A 15,810-nucleotide genomic window follows, 5' to 3' on the forward strand; every position below is an offset into this window, starting at 1 on the left:
GGGATGGGGGAGGTAGAACAGTCCAGTTAGAGACTATAAGGCTGGGAAAAAATCCAGGAGAGTAATCTCTCTAACTTGAAAATAAAAATAAGTTGTGGAATTATCTTAAAATGTTAAAGACAGATATTTTAACATTGATATAAACAATTGTTTTCAATGTTCTCATCATTCTTTTCTTCACTTTTTAAATAGTTTCCAATGGGCCCTGGTTCAGATGGACCCATGGGTGGATTAGGAGGAATGGAGTCACATCACATGAATGGCTCTTTAGGTAAGGATATTACAAATAAATTCAAAACAAAACCTTAATTCTGCATAGTGGGTATTAAAGTTCTTCGGTATACAGAAACTCATTTTGAAATGCTTCATCTTTTACCTCATCCTGATAGTTTAATCTACAGTGTATTTGTTTATGATGACTGTAGATGAATTTAAAATCAGAAATGTGAGACTTATTCTAACCTAGCTCATATTCACAGGTATTTCCTTTAACCTATCAAATCTGGGTGTTTAATGATAAAAGACATATATCATGCATTCTTGCCTATAGGACTGCAGTATCCTCCCATCTGGTATCTCTGTTTCCAAAGGTCTTTAAATACAATCTCAGAGCAACTAGTTCTTTGCAAGAATCTTAACCTTTTTCTGTATTTTAATGTTTGTCTCTATTTTAAAATAAAATTGGTATCATATTCTGGATAATTTGATGATTCTCTTAAGAAAGAAAACTGTCCACATTTTTGTGTGTTCAGTGATAGAGCTGATTTCAAGCAGTGTGACTACTAGCTGAAACCCTACTTCGTAAAGGATGCCTTCTTGCCAAATGAAGCCAAATATCTGTAAGGTGAACACAGAGTTTCACAATAGTGAGAGATGGAAACAAATGGTACAAAATTGACTAGGTCACAGAGCCCACCTGTATAGGCCAAATGCAAAACCAAAAAATATATATATTCTATGTTTATATGTTTAAGTAACAGTATTATAAACTAATGAAAGAGTTGATGATGGGCATGGAAGTTTGTGATCTTTTTTTTTTCTTTTGAAAATGGACCGTCTTTTACTTAGATGGAGAAACTATGCCCATGAGTAACTTAGATTATACACAGATTTCACAGCCCCACCAAGGTCAGGAAATGACCTCCTCTGATACTTTGAAAAGCTATGTAACCTCAATAATCAAAAAATCATTTGCAACCCATTGGTAGATTTTTCTGCTCTAAAGGATGCATACTTATTTTGCCTATATTTCAAAGTCTTAATTTGCACTGTCCAATTATGATAACCACTAGATGTGTGACTACTTAATTTTAAATTAAAAATAAATAAAATACAAATTCAGTTCCAGTTGCACTGCCACATACCAGGTGCACAGAACCACATCTAGCTAATAATGGCTGCCATAACGAACAACACAGGAAAACATTTCCGTCATCACACAAAGTCTTATCAGACAGTACCATTCTAGAATTTTATTTTCTAATTTCTTGCAAAATAAGTTATTTTCCAGTCTTTTAATTTAGAGAATTAACCACACAAAAAGATGACATTTGGTCATAAAGGGTTCTCAATTATATTATTCACTACAATAGAATTTACAAAAGAGTTTCACATATGCTTGGCATGTGGCTTATCACTTTCTGTAATGAACTTTATTGTGCATATTTACATAGGTGCATAATTGCACAAGTACATTCAATGTTTAGCTATTATGCCTGCTTATTTATAAATTAATCATATTAATAAGCCCTAACTTCATTTGTGACTGTTGACTGAATGATGTACTATGAAACATATTTTTATGTCAGGAAGATTAATTGTTAAACTAATCCTATCTAATAAAAGACAAAAAGGGTAATGGACCGTACCTTCGCTACGCTTCCCATTGGCTAATCAGGGCGATATGCAAATTAACTGCCAAGAAAGATGGTGGTTAATCACCAACAAAGATGGCGGTTAATTTGCATACGTAGACGCCAAGTGACAGAGCGAAGCCAGCTGGCCCGGGGCAGGAGCAGCGAGCGAAGGCCGGCGTGGCGAGCGAAGAGCAAAGAGGGAAGCCCGCCGCGCTGGCCTCACCCATGCCCCTCGGCCACTCCCCTGGGGCCCGCGCGGCAAGTGACTCTGGGTGAGATGTTAATTTTGTGGTTTGGTGCCCTGGCTCTCCTGGGGCCAGGGGTGGGCAAAATGGGAATCCCTGCTCTAAGAGTTCAGGGTCATGGAGAGCACACTGCCCCCTGGTGGAGCACACGAGTGGTGCCAGTGGCAGGGACCCTCTCAGACCAAATGCTGGTCAGAGACCAGCAGGTGGCTGGCGGGGTTGGAGAGCCCCCTGATGGGGACACTCCGCCACACCCCCGGGGCCCACGCGTGGGGAGCGAGGAGCTAAGCCCCTCGCCCGCCACACCAGCCTCCGCCATGCCCCCGGGGCCCGGGCCCCTCCCGGTGAAGAGCAAAGGCCTGGGTTCCAGGCACCGGAGGAAAACTGGTGCCAGCAGCCAGGGGAAGGGGCCCCCAAGGGGCCCCAGACTGCGAGAGGGCACAGGCCAGGCTGAGGGACCCACCCGAGTGCACAAATTTTTGTTCACCGGGCCTCTAGTCTATATAATAAAAGCCCAGCAACCATTATGGTGGAACTACCAGAACAACCGGTCACTATGATGCGCACTGACCACCAGCGGGCAGACGCTCAACACAGGACCTGCCCCCTGGTGGTCAGTGTGCTCCCACAGCTGGAGCGCCGCTCAGCCAGAAGCCAGGCTCAGGGCTGGCGAGCACAGCAGCAGTGGCAGGAGCCTCTCCTGCCTCCGCAGCAGTGTTAAGCAGCAGCGAGCCAAGCAGTAAGGAGCGAGCAGACAGATGGCTAGGAGCGAGGGGTCCCGAATTGCAAGAGGAATGTCTGACTGCCAGTTTAGGTCCGATAAGGCCTAAATCGGCAGTCAGACATCCCCTGAGGGGTCCCAGATTGTGAGAGGGTACAGGCCGGGCTGAGGTTCCCCCCACCCCTCTGTACGAATTTCGTGCATCGGTCCTCTAGTTTAAAATAAAACTAATACTGGGCAAAGATCTGATTGTTGTTTCTTTATGCCAATAAGTATAATGTATGATTCCATTACTTAAATAAGAAATTAGTATTGTTTATTCATTTTTCCCAAGAATCAAAATAAAATACTATATTTTGAAGACATTTTACTTTTGATAGATTGCTATGAATATTGATTGCTGTCAAATATGTGATATTATTAAAAATACTTTGCTTTTGGTTATTGTGCTAAAATGTGGCTCAGAATCTTGTTGGGTATTATTGAAAATGTCCATTTTATATTTTATCAGATTTAGAAGCATAATGTCACAAAGTATATTTAGAAATTTCTCTCTTGCTTTCTAGTTAAATGCATACACATATATACATACATAATAAAAATTTGAATGTAGTAGTATATATAAATCTCGCCATTATTTTACTAACAGGAATTTATGATAACAATAGTTTCCTTTATTCTGCCATTAAAAACAGAAAACTCCTAAATGATTAGGAACTAGAGGTGCAACTCTTCCCTGTATTTACCATCAAATGATACTTACTTACCATTCCGTGTAAAAAAAGGAATTTTTTAAGATTAAAAATTCAGGAGATGTACTGGAAAATACAACAAAAGTTTGTGTATTAAAGGAGTACTTAATTTATAAATGAAATAAGTACCTTATAAAGGCTTTTTTTTTTTTTGTACTTTGTTTCAGGCTCAGGAGATATGGACAGTATTTCCAAGGTGGGTGATATGTATTCTGTACTGTTTTTTGTCTGTATTTTATTTCACACAGAATTCTCATTAAGATTATTAGAGTCACCTTATGAATTTTGTTCTTAAACCAGAGTTTGAAAGTAGAAGGCAAGATATAATTAACTGCAAGTTTAAAATATTAATGTATATAATCTGTGGGAAAGGGTAAAAATTAATCTTTCACGAATGTTCCTAAACATGCTAGGGTTCATTTACAGTATTCACTATCCCTGATTAATGGGTACCCAAGTAATAGCCAATTTAATCATGTTATGATATTTTATATTTGTAAAGAAGACTGACATACTTTAGGTAATTTTTTAAAAATGTAAAGAAGTCTATAGGAACATGAGAAGAGGTAAATTTGAAAAAGTGATTATTACATGTTATAAGGCCATTGCATTTATACATCTCATTTGTCTTTCAAACCTTCCTTAGGAAATGCTGATGTCCTCAATCATTATTCTAGTTCCCTAAAATAGAGTATGAAAATAATTAGAGGAAAATTATAGTAATACAAGTAGGAAAGTAAGCCTTCAAAGAGCATGTGTCTGCATTTTTCTTCAAGAGTTTGAGTATCTAAAATTAATCCTTTGCTAAGATGCCTTATATTTTTTGAAGAAGCGTACCTAAATACTTTTTAGGTCATGATGAATTTAAAATAGTTCTCTGTGGATCAAAAATATATTTAGAATGGCTGATAAGAACTAATTATTAACTACCACTAGAATGACTCTGAGAAGTCTACTTTATATCAATACAGAAATTCATTAAAGGATGACTTTAAATTTTTAATTCTACTTCTAATTTATTTTCATGTATAATAATGTAAAATTCTCAATGCCAAGGTAAATAAAATAAGATTGAGCTGCAAAACCTTTTAAATTAATACTTCAAGCTAAAAAGGAAAAAAGAGTGAGAGAGTTTAATTGGCATTCTGACAATACACCTGCACACCTGGCTTATACGTTCTACATACACTTTGGATGTCCGTGTCTAGGATCAATCAGAAAGGCCTTTTTCTTTTCTAAAAATAGGTAAATATTTATACCGGCACTAGCTTACTTCTGTGAGAAATAGTATTAGGCAAGCCTTCAAAAAGCCTGTTTTCAAAGTCAGACTCACTGTAAAACTCCATTGGGGCCTTTTCTCTGGGAAGCTCCTTCACCAGTTAGATGTCTGTGATTACATCAGCTCCCTTAGGGGCCTAACCATTGATATTAGCCGAATGGTGCTTTGTGGTCACAAGTGAAATTTCTAATGTTAGATTTCAGTAGCATACCCTAGTACAGTGATGGCGAACCTAGGACACATTTTTTTGGTTGATTTTTCTTTGTTAAATGGCATTTAAATATATAAAATAAATATCAAAAATATAAGTCTTTGTTTTACTATGGTTGCAGATATCAAAAAATTTCTATATGTGACACAGCACCAGAGTTAAGTTAAGGTTTTTCAAAATGCTGACATGCCGCGCTCAAAAGGTTCGCCATCACTGCCCTAGTATCTAAAGAGGACTCTTCATTACACAAATGTGGGATCATCTGAATCACTTAAGGCCATCTTCTAAAATTTCCACTACAACCCATAACTTTGTACATTAGGTAGTTGTAAACAATTCTATATTGGAGAGTACTTGGTAATTTATTAAGTACTTTGAAATGTTTAAATAGTGCCATAAGGACAACTTAGATACCATCCTTTAATCTGCCCCATATCAGGTCTGTTGCTGTTCCTTCTTTGTTTATTTTCCCATTCCTATTCCCAGAGACAAGTTTTTCCCTGGAAAAAAATGCTGCTGATAACATTCTCTTGCCTAATGAGGTATTGCTTATTTTTTAAGCATTAATGAGCCACCCATTGTGTACTTCTGTGTACTGGGTACTGCCTTGTGCACTGTGGGGAGATGCAATAGACTTCTTTAAGCACAAACATGATCTTTGCCCTCAAGTGGTTTAAACTTAGGCAGCAGTTCCTTCATTCAGTAAACATCAGCGCTGCCAAGGCTTATTCTAGGCTCTCAAAATCCAAAGATAAACAAGATAAGGTCTCTGCCTTCAAGAAGCTCAATATAACTAAGGAGACCAAACAAAAACAATAAGGAAAAGCTTTTTCAAATCAGAATTCAAATACATTTCAATTAACATAATCATCACTTCCAAGTAATCTATAAGCCACTTAGCAATGTACTAGAAATGACCAGTTGCATCCCCTTCAGATGAGCTCCTAAGCAGCTCCTTTCTGCACCGCACCGCCCCCAAGCTGTCAGGGCGATGGTGCCATCAGAGTCTGTCATGTCTCCAGTTACCTTTTCTCTAGTCAGCAGCATCATGTATATTAACCCCCCTCCCCCACCCCACTTAGTTTTCTCTTTACCTCTTTCCATTCACTGCCTAGTTATTTGTCTTTTACTCCAAGCTATGCACATTGTCACCAACTCAATTTCCCATCTTCTTCCTTTCCAACACTGTCCAGCTGCCTCACAAAACTCTTTTCTGCCTTTTTCCTGGGTTTGATCCCTCCCATCCTATTCTTTTCCTAGACATCCTTGCTTGTGAATCAGAAGATAATCTTGACCACTACTGCTTAGCAGTTTGGTTCAAAATCCCTCTTAGATCTCCAGCTACATCTCCCCAGTTACCCAGTTAAACCTGTATTTTATCAAGCATCAATATTACATATTTTTTAAAATTTCTTATTCCATTTTTAAGTGTTGTTTTTTAGTACCATTTCAATTCTTTTTCTATTTTTTAATTATAAATATACTCTTTTTTATGCATTTTATATGTAAGGTGAAGATTACTGAATTGAGAATCAGGAAGCCTGGTTCTACTACTTACAAGTTTTGGTGGCAACATGTTACTTGATTTCTCTTAGGCTTTGTTTTCTTAGCTCTAAAATAAGAGATAGAGCTTATAGGTCATTTCTTACCTAGTTCATAAAATTGTTGAGAATCATATGCTAAGGGCTATGAAACAATGTACAGATACTAAATATTTTCCTCTTCATTATGCTACCTTTTGTGGACAAGGCTAGGAACCCACACTGTCAACTCCCTTTTGACAGCACTGTTCTACTGGCAAAATGAGCTCAGGGCTCCAAACGAAGAGTTTTAACATGACTCTTGCTCAGTTGAGGATTACCTAGTAAAACTTATATGCACCTTTCTCATAATGCAGAATTCACTTTTAATTTAGAAGCCTTTTTAAAAAATATTTTTTATTGATTTCAGAGAGGAAGGATAGAGGGGGAGAGAGAGAGAGAGAGAGAGAGAGAAACATCAATGATGAGAGAATCATTGATTGGCTGCCTCTTGCATGCCCCCTACTGGAGATCAAGCTGGCAACCTGGGCATGTGGCCTTGACCAGAATCGAACCTGGGACCCTTCAGTCCGCAGGCAGACACTCTATCCACTGAACCAAACCAACTAGGGCTAGAAGCCTTTTTTAATGAAAAGTGAAATGCTTGTCATCCCTTTTGCAACTGAGGAGTCATTCATTCAATCAGTGGAACAAAAATATTATGCCTTGAAGTTGTTTTAGGAGTTGGGGTTAGAGGAGCATATGGTTGTCTTCTTTAGAAGGAATTCGCCTAAATAAATTCTGCAGTTCACATTAAGATACTTAGCATTTATATTTTTTTAGTTTGGAAAAAAATCAGAAGGCACAATCTGATCGTGTCATACTTAATAAATTATCAAAAGAGTCTTTCCAACCTGAACCTTTCGAACCTCATGAACCTTAGTTCCAGTTCAATATTCCACACCATTTGCAGGGTTGCCCATCAACAACTACAGAACTTTGCCATCATCTCAGCTGCGAGCCTGAATTCTCGCTCACTTAACCCCCTGGGGGAACCTGGACTGGCAGTTTTTTCTTTTGGGCAAATGGCAGAGTCAAAATGACACTTATAAACCTTGCTATTGCCTGTGAGAAATCAAATCAAAATTCACTTCCACAGGGCTTAGAATACTGTCAATATTGTTTTCTTCCCATTATAGACAGAGCCCAAATTTCTACAAGTGTTCCCTTTTTAAATAGCAGTTTGAAAGTTTGGGAGCAATTTCTGGGGATAGGTGGGAGAAGGAACAATAACTAACTAATTAAGAGATGATTTGGAAGATAAAAATCACAGGAGAGAGAGCTAAATGAAATGTGTTAGCCAGAAGAAATTGGGTGTGTGCGAGCCCACACACAGGCACATGTACACTTAAAATAGCATTTGTATATGATGTCATAGCTTAAGTAGGGGAAACATTCCAGTTTGAAAAAAAGGTGAATGAGAATGTAAGAAAATCCTTTGAAAATGGGATTAATATAATTTTAACTATAGTTTTTCAAGCTAAATTCTTAGACTACAAGTAAGGAATAAAGTACACATTAACTGAAGTAGAAAATGCAACCAAAATGCCTAATGTTGCTAAAAGTAAATTTTGCTTGTATTCTTTGTGCTCTGTACTCCCTAATTATATGCTTAAGCAACTGGAGTGCCTTTTTGACCCACCTAAGCCCTTTTTGTGCATTATATCCTTGCCTTCATGATAAAATCTCCTGAGCACTGCACACAAACATACCTACAGTTAACTGAAATATACACCCAGTTCATTGCCACCCACCCTCACAACTTGCTCCAGCCTGTTGTTTGGAACCATCTTGGCTGTTCCTCAGGTGCCTGTATTGAGTGTGACTTTATCTTCATCATGTCACTCAGTGATCGTGGACAGCACAATCTCCTTAAGACCCCCCCATTAGAAACTTTTGTTGTTTTTTTGCAGCATTTTATAGAGATTACTTCAGAATTTTTTTTTTAAGATTTCAAGATTTTCAAACATGCCCAGTGAACTAGAAAGGAGTAGGTTTCAGAGATCTGGTATTAGTTCAGTTTTGTATCTTCCTCTCAGTGTTCTTATATAACCCCACACAAAAGTGTGCAATGCTGAATCACCATGATATGAAAATAATGCGCAAAAAACAAAAATAATAACGCTGGGAGTGTTTAAAAAATATTTCTTCTAAATATTTCTAAATATTTAAATAGTAATACAATATTACTTTCAAATTTCAAATATTTTAAAATCAACACATTGAGTCAGGAATCAGATTTTAAGTTAGATAAACTTTCAAAATTATAAGTCAAGAAATGAGATATGGCAAAAGTGCAGCAGAGCCTGAGAACACCGCGACGCAATCAGATACACTGCTCCTCTGGGGCACCTCAGGAGCTACTGGGAATGTGAACGTTCCGCTAGAGTGGAGAGGGCATATTTCATAGATTTGTTTGAATCTGTAGAAGTCTTCAGCTCCAAGGTGCATCCTCACATACCCTTAGGTAGATGTTAGATTATTTTTTATTCTAAGATTATCAGTTTCTCCATATATATGAAATGACAGAAATCTGCCTTCACCCAAAAGACCTAGATTTGGGGTGAATCTTAAAATATTTGTATAAATTCACTTTTATTTTTGATCTAAGTCAGCATTATCATTCCCATTTTCCAAACATTTGATTAGTTAGTTACTTTAATCATGAATAAGTATTGGACACATATGTAATACCCTTTGTAATACTTTAAGCAATAAATAAAAAATAAATAAATAAATAAAATGAATAAGTATAGCTTTGTTAGTTGCACTTAATTAAATTTTACTCATGTTTTTTAGGAAATCAAGTTATCCATGTTCATTTCAATGTAGATTTGCTTTTCAATATACTTGGAAAACTAACATTTTTAAAGAATAATTCATTTTTTTAAAAAAAAAGAGTTCTCTTTCTGCTATTGACCATGGCTCTCCAGCTGGTGTGGTTCATTGGCAAATGGAGCTTCCGTGGACTCGGAGGCGCCTGGTTGTCAGCTGCTCCCTGTGGGGTGCACAGCAGGACAACATACAAGCGGACTCCGCCGCTTCCTGTACCTGTGTCTGCTGTGCATTTAGCCTTATTTTTAAAAAAGCACATATTCTCATTCATACAATTTTAAATGTTATGACATAACTTATCTTTAGTTAAGTCACACCGTCAGTGCAATTTTCTTTTAAACAGCCGAAAACCAAGTGTACAATGTCAGTGGCTTAGGGAAAAAATATTAAATCTTTCTCTCATTTAAAATAACAAATAAAAAATTTTGACTTTGAAGTTTCTTTTTACAAGTCTATAAATTGGACCTTGAAAGAGTCCCTCAGTCACAGTCGCAGTACTGTGTGAACGTGCTTTATACGCCAGTGCATTCAATTCTTATTTCCTATAGATGTGGAGTATCAGACGCCCTCACAAGGCTAACATTGTACGGTAATAATTAGACTAGAAAATTTATTTATTTATTTATTTATTTTTTTATTTTTTTAAATATATTTTATTGATTTTTTACAGAGAGGAAGTGAGAGAGATAGAGAGTTAGAAACATCGATGAGAGAGAAACATCGATCAGCTGCCCCCTGCACGTCCCCTACTGGGGATGTGCCCGCAACCCAGGTACATGCCCTTGACGGGAATCGAACCCGGGACCTTTCAGTCCGCAAGCCGACGCTCTATCCACTGAGCCAAACCGGTTTCGGCCTAGACTAGAAAATTTAAATAGAACATGAAGTGATGTCCTGCTTCGTGTTTGATTAGATTGCTAATATCAACCATTTTATCTTAAAGGAAAGCTTCATAGTAAATCTACTCTTAAGCTAATGATAGAAAAAGGTTCTAAAGCAGGTTCATCTCGGAGCCTTCTTTTCTTCTAAAAGTACATATTGAATTCTCAGGTCCTAAGGTATTTCTCTTGTTCATAACTATAGTTGTTAACTATCTTCTTTTTTTCCTTATGGTTCATATAAAATAATGGTTAAAATAGTGTTACTGTGCAAACCGTATGTGAAATGAAAGGGAAATGTTTATGAAAATGGTGATCTTTTGACGTTTGACTAATAAAATTACCAAGAGAAGGTGTCACTCCGTCATGCCTGATCAGTAGGTTGGCTCTTCATCGTGCCCCTGCTGGAAATGTTTTTAACTCTCCAGAGTTCTAGGAACTCTGTAAGCTGAGGGTGGGAAATTGAATAAATATTGATTCTGAGACTAAGAAAAAGAGTTGTGGTGGGTTATTTCGGGTGTTCTGTGTGTTTTTTAATTTTCATTTGGGAAAGCATTAGTACTTGTCAAGGTTCAAAGAATGAACCAGAAAACATGCTCTAAGATTAGAATCACAAGTCGGCTTTGTCCGTAGAGATGCTGCTATAGATTCCAATTTTGAAACAGTACAATGCAAGAGGGAAATTAAAATCTTCAACAATGCCTTGTTTTCTAAATCTTGTTTACAGAACTCTCCCAATAATATGAGCCTGAGTAATCAACCGGGCACTCCAAGGGATGATAGCGAAATGGGGGGAAATTTCTTAAATCCTTTTCAGAGTGAGAGTGTAAGTATTCCCTTGACTACATTATTATATCCAGATTTTATTTCTGAAGCTCTTCTATTAGAAGTAATGCATAAAGCCATTATTACAACTGTTTAGAGTTCAATAGGTTGATCTTTTAAAAGTCAGAAAATTAAGTGAAATTTCTTTGAAAAAAAATATAAAAATAAACTTTTTCTTTTTTACTCCCATGTACATACATAGTTACAAAAACAAAAATTATAATGCTAACTTTCTCATACAGAACATCCACCATCAGAAGCACACTGGAAATAGGTTGCGTATTTGATAATTTTTGTTAAGTTCTCCCATTACTAAAATGTCTTGGATCACTGCAAACCCAGGTCTGTGCTTAGTGCTGTCTGTCCTTAAGGATCTGAAAATTATCTAGATGCCTGTACTTCTACTAGACCTCACTCCCTGGTTTTACATTGTTAACCTGTTTTTTACATTTAACCTAAATTGACTACCCAGCTTCTTTTTTGAGTGTGAGTATAGTGTTAAGCAAAGGCAGTATCAGTCATATCTCCATAGAGGTACACAAGAACAAAAAGAGAAGCAATAAAATTCACTTGTTCATTTAATAAACAATTACTGAGCATGTACAATGGGCTGTGCTAGGCACTGGTGAGACCAAAAAGACAATGTGCTGTCTTTTTTCAAGGGGTTATTATATAATACAATGACTTTTAAACTAATATTTCACATTAAAAGCATCTATCGAATTTTTAAAAATAGAATTAGCCAGAACCCTCCCTAGACCTGGTGAATCAGAATTTCCAGGAGTGGGGCTGAGCAGACCTGAATGTGGAAAAGCTTTGTAGGTGCTGCTGCTGCACTCTCTGCTCAGCGCCACTGGATTGGAACACGGCAGAAAGGGTTTCAGACCCAGACGAATTTCAGTGCCTCCACACATGATCGCCATCTTTAAAACTGATTATGGAGGATCTACCAACTACAAACAGAATCCGAAGAAAAAGCTACCCTCATGTTGCCCTAGTTCAACCTTCAGTAGAGGAGACACCATCAGAGTTGAAGCAGTGGCCAGTCACTTACCCACTTTTGCACAGAACAGTGCTTTCCAAATGGACCCAAGATTGGGTGTTCTGTGGACTCTCTTACTTCTTGGTGTTGACCTAGCGCCTCTGCATGGGATAAGACTGGCCCTGATTTTTTACTTTACTTTTGTTAAAACTAGAAATGCACTTATGCTGATCTTTGGTTTGTCTGTTTTATTTCCAGGATACATAAACACAGGTGTGGGGAAAAGTAGGTTTACAGTTGTGAGTATGCAAAAAGAGCTTATTTTTGTAGTATTATTATTTACTAATTATTGTATTATTTTCCATATAAACAACTGTAAGCCTACTTTTGCCCCACTGTATGTATATGTATGTTAACAAGGACAAAGAAGGCATACATAAAAATTCATATTAAAAAAATCCAGAGTAGCCCATTCATGATGAGGAAATAGGAAATACATGAGAAACTATGTAGTTTGTCATAATGCTTAGGATTATGGAAATTATTTCTTAGACCCTGGTTCTTTCATTAGTTTGTTGCAAGACTATGGACAAATTAGTTAATTTTAATTAATTGGTTAATGTTTACTTGATCTAATTAGATGCATTTATTTTTATGCTAATTCTTCCAGCAATAAAATGCTATAAATTAGTGAGGTATATGATAATTACTTCAGTTCAATTCAACATTTATTGAGCCTGCTTTATGCAAAGCAGCAGGTTAAGGACAAAGTATTCTGAGATAAATATAACACATCCCTAACCTCAAAAAATGTAATCAGATGGAGAGAACATACTTACAAAACTAATTAAACCATATGTCAGATTAATAAGTACTATCATAGATATAAACCAGGTGTTTTAAAAGCATGGAGGAAATTATTTATTTTAGATTGGATAAGAAAACTTTTTTTAAAGTTTCCACATGACATGAATTCCAAAGGAGCTGTCCCCTCTCCTTCCTCCCAGATCTGTCATTCCTGACTGCGGCCTTGTTTACAGGGAAGGGGTGACACCTCAGAGTTGGCACCAGAATTCTCCCTGTGGTGATCAAAGAATCAGATATAACAGGACTTTAAAAGTGTCTTTGTGCAGAATACACACCAGCCTCACTTTTAACCCCAAGTGGAGTATGTTCTCGTAGAACAGCAGGTCCTTTTGTGAATTTGTGCGTAGAAAAGAGCAGCTGGAGCAGGGCCTCGCCCACCCTGACCCTGCCCTGGAGGCCTGGAAGAAGGTAAAATGCTCTGCAGAGTTAGGGAAAACAGTCCCCGCCTTTTCTTCTCCCTCCCTCTCTCCTGTCCCCACCAGAAAAGTCTCCAAAGGCAAAATAATTGAATGGTGGTTGAGAAAGGGCACGCCCACCAGAGGTAGTGCGGCCTTAGCAGCAGGTCCCCCTGGGGCTCCATTCTCCTGTTCACCGGGTGGGGGCTCTGCCTCATGAATGATGTCACCGTTTTCTGTGGTTTTCTCTATCACATCACCACACATTTTTGTTTAGACTTTTATTTAAAAGATCAAGAAATGAAAGCAGAGAGGAAGGAAGACAAAAGAGATTCCTTGCTGACAAATGTAAGGCCTCAGGAAGAAGTAGACTAGGTATCGCCAGTAAGTTATAATGTCTGCTAGGCCCCTTTCCTGCGACTTCCCAGTGAGCTTATAGCAGCCCCACCTTGGCTTATTTCTGTCCTGTAACAGCTCTAGAGCCAGAGTGGCCCCACCTGGGCTCTCCCCTGTTGCTGCTTCTATCCTAAGACCTTCCTTGTTTCACTGTCCCCAGATTTAATAAACATACTTTCAAAAGAAAAAAAGAACGTACTTTCAAAAGAAAATTTTCCACTGAATAAACATTTAAAGTTCGTGGGGTTTTTTAATGCCCATAACTCTGAAAATCACATATTGCTGAGCAGTCTGCCTTTTGAAGATTTGTTGGTCTTTATCTTGAAGCTAAACCACAGAAAGAGGCCTGGGAAGGAAGCAAACATCTATTGAGTGCTTATCATGTACACACACTATCCTGGTCACTTCACATGTGCTTCTTTATTTAATTCATATAGAAACAAAGATTCCCCACCGAAGTCAGAAACCTTGCTATGCCAACATGCTTTACACAGAAAAACGTGAATCGGGAATATTTCACTCTTCAGCTTCTGTTCATTAGATCGTAAACAAGGTCTTTATTTCAAGAAACAAAGATGCCCCCTAGTGTAAATTCGGTGAAATGTTTGGTTTTAAAAATACAGAATACAAAAGGGCTTAGTTCAAAAAATAAATGTTTCATGCTTCTCAAGTAAAAAAGTCACTTACCTTATTTCTTGAATTAACTTAGCAGACTATTTTCTCCATGGCATTAAACTATAATCAACTGAGCAAACATGATATTAAAATCATGATATCAAATAGGAATCAGAAACAAATTGCGAGATCATTTCTTACACCCTTACTGCTTTTGTCATTTCCTGCTATTGCAAAGAAATCACATATGGCCAATGTTTTTTACATAGTCATATACACACTAAATTTATCTCACTTTAGTTTAGCTCAGAGTAGCTGCAGTCTACTTATCTCTCATTAAGAAAATAAAATATTATCTACGTATGTAGAGATAGAAATATAGTGAGATCTGAGGTGTTCTTGACGTGATTAAACAGTAACTTACAAGCATTGTTTGGGATTTAATGGATAGCATGCACATTTCATTAGCATGAAAGGGGTATCATAAAGGGAAAGCCATAGATTCTCTAGTACATACCAAGGCATGTTCATTTCAAAATATGTTTTACATAAAAAGGTAAAACAAGCTGGTATGTGCTGAAAATTATACCTTGAGGTTTCACTCTCTTTTTGCCAAACCAAACACTAATGCTGTCAGCAGCTTTATCAGAGCCATTTTATCATCTCCTGGAGTAGAACTAGACTCAGAACAGTTTTGAAACAGGACAATCCGATATCCCAGGATTCTGCCGCTCACATGACAGTGTGTCTTCACAGACTGAGGCGGCCACACAAGGAAAACATTGCAGGGTGGTCTAGGACAGTACACCATGAATATTTAATGTCTCTAAATCTGATACCCCATTTAACACCTACTCTTCCTTTACTTCTGGAAAACTCTAAACCATTTCTCCTCCGAAGAACAGTAACCAGTAGCAGAATACCTTTTGCCATGCACATTCTGCGGGTTGTTCTAGAAATTTTGTGATGTTCCTTAGTTTTACATAGTTGAAGCATTTCCAATAAAGCAGCAGCAGGTGAGCAGGTTGTAGCCTGAGCCATGCAAACAACACATCACTATGTAGGCACTCAGACATCCGTGCAATCTATTAACCTGCACCAAATACACACAGAGCATCATTTCACAGCTATGCAGACTATCCAGACACATTAGCAGATGCTTGCTAATTTTTCTGAGTTGTGTTGCTTGGAGCTGCTGCTTCCTTCCTTTCTGATTGACCTTTACTTTCCTTTTTTGTGTGTGTGCCTTATTTTTTCACTTAGTTTCCTCCCCGGACAAGCCTCGCTCTCCTAACTTCCCAGTGAATCTGTAACAAGTTTTCATTTCTCTGTGAAACATTTGAAATATCACAGGATAAAAATCTTAACAAAGA

General features: G+C 37.6%; 1 protein-coding gene across 17 annotated transcripts in view; it reads left to right on the forward strand.

Annotated features, from left to right (window-relative positions):
* The window catches only part of SSBP2 (single stranded DNA binding protein 2), a 219,674-nt gene that overhangs the window by 195,211 nt on the left and 8,653 nt on the right, over positions 1–15,810 (forward strand). For 16 of the 17 annotated variants that reach the window (XM_059694209.1, XM_059694210.1, XM_059694203.1 and 13 more), the window contains 3 exons: positions 193–271; positions 3,742–3,770; positions 11,085–11,183. In XM_059694209.1, the coding sequence (XP_059550192.1) occupies positions 193–271; positions 3,742–3,770; positions 11,085–11,183 (207 nt within the window). The remainder of the gene's footprint in view (positions 1–192; positions 272–3,741; positions 3,771–11,084; positions 11,184–15,810) is intronic. The other variant, XM_059694201.1, reaches the window with a different exon arrangement.

This window comes from Myotis daubentonii, chromosome 4, assembly GCF_963259705.1.
Source record: "Myotis daubentonii chromosome 4, mMyoDau2.1, whole genome shotgun sequence".
Lineage (NCBI taxonomy): Eukaryota > Metazoa > Chordata > Mammalia > Chiroptera > Vespertilionidae > Myotis > Myotis daubentonii.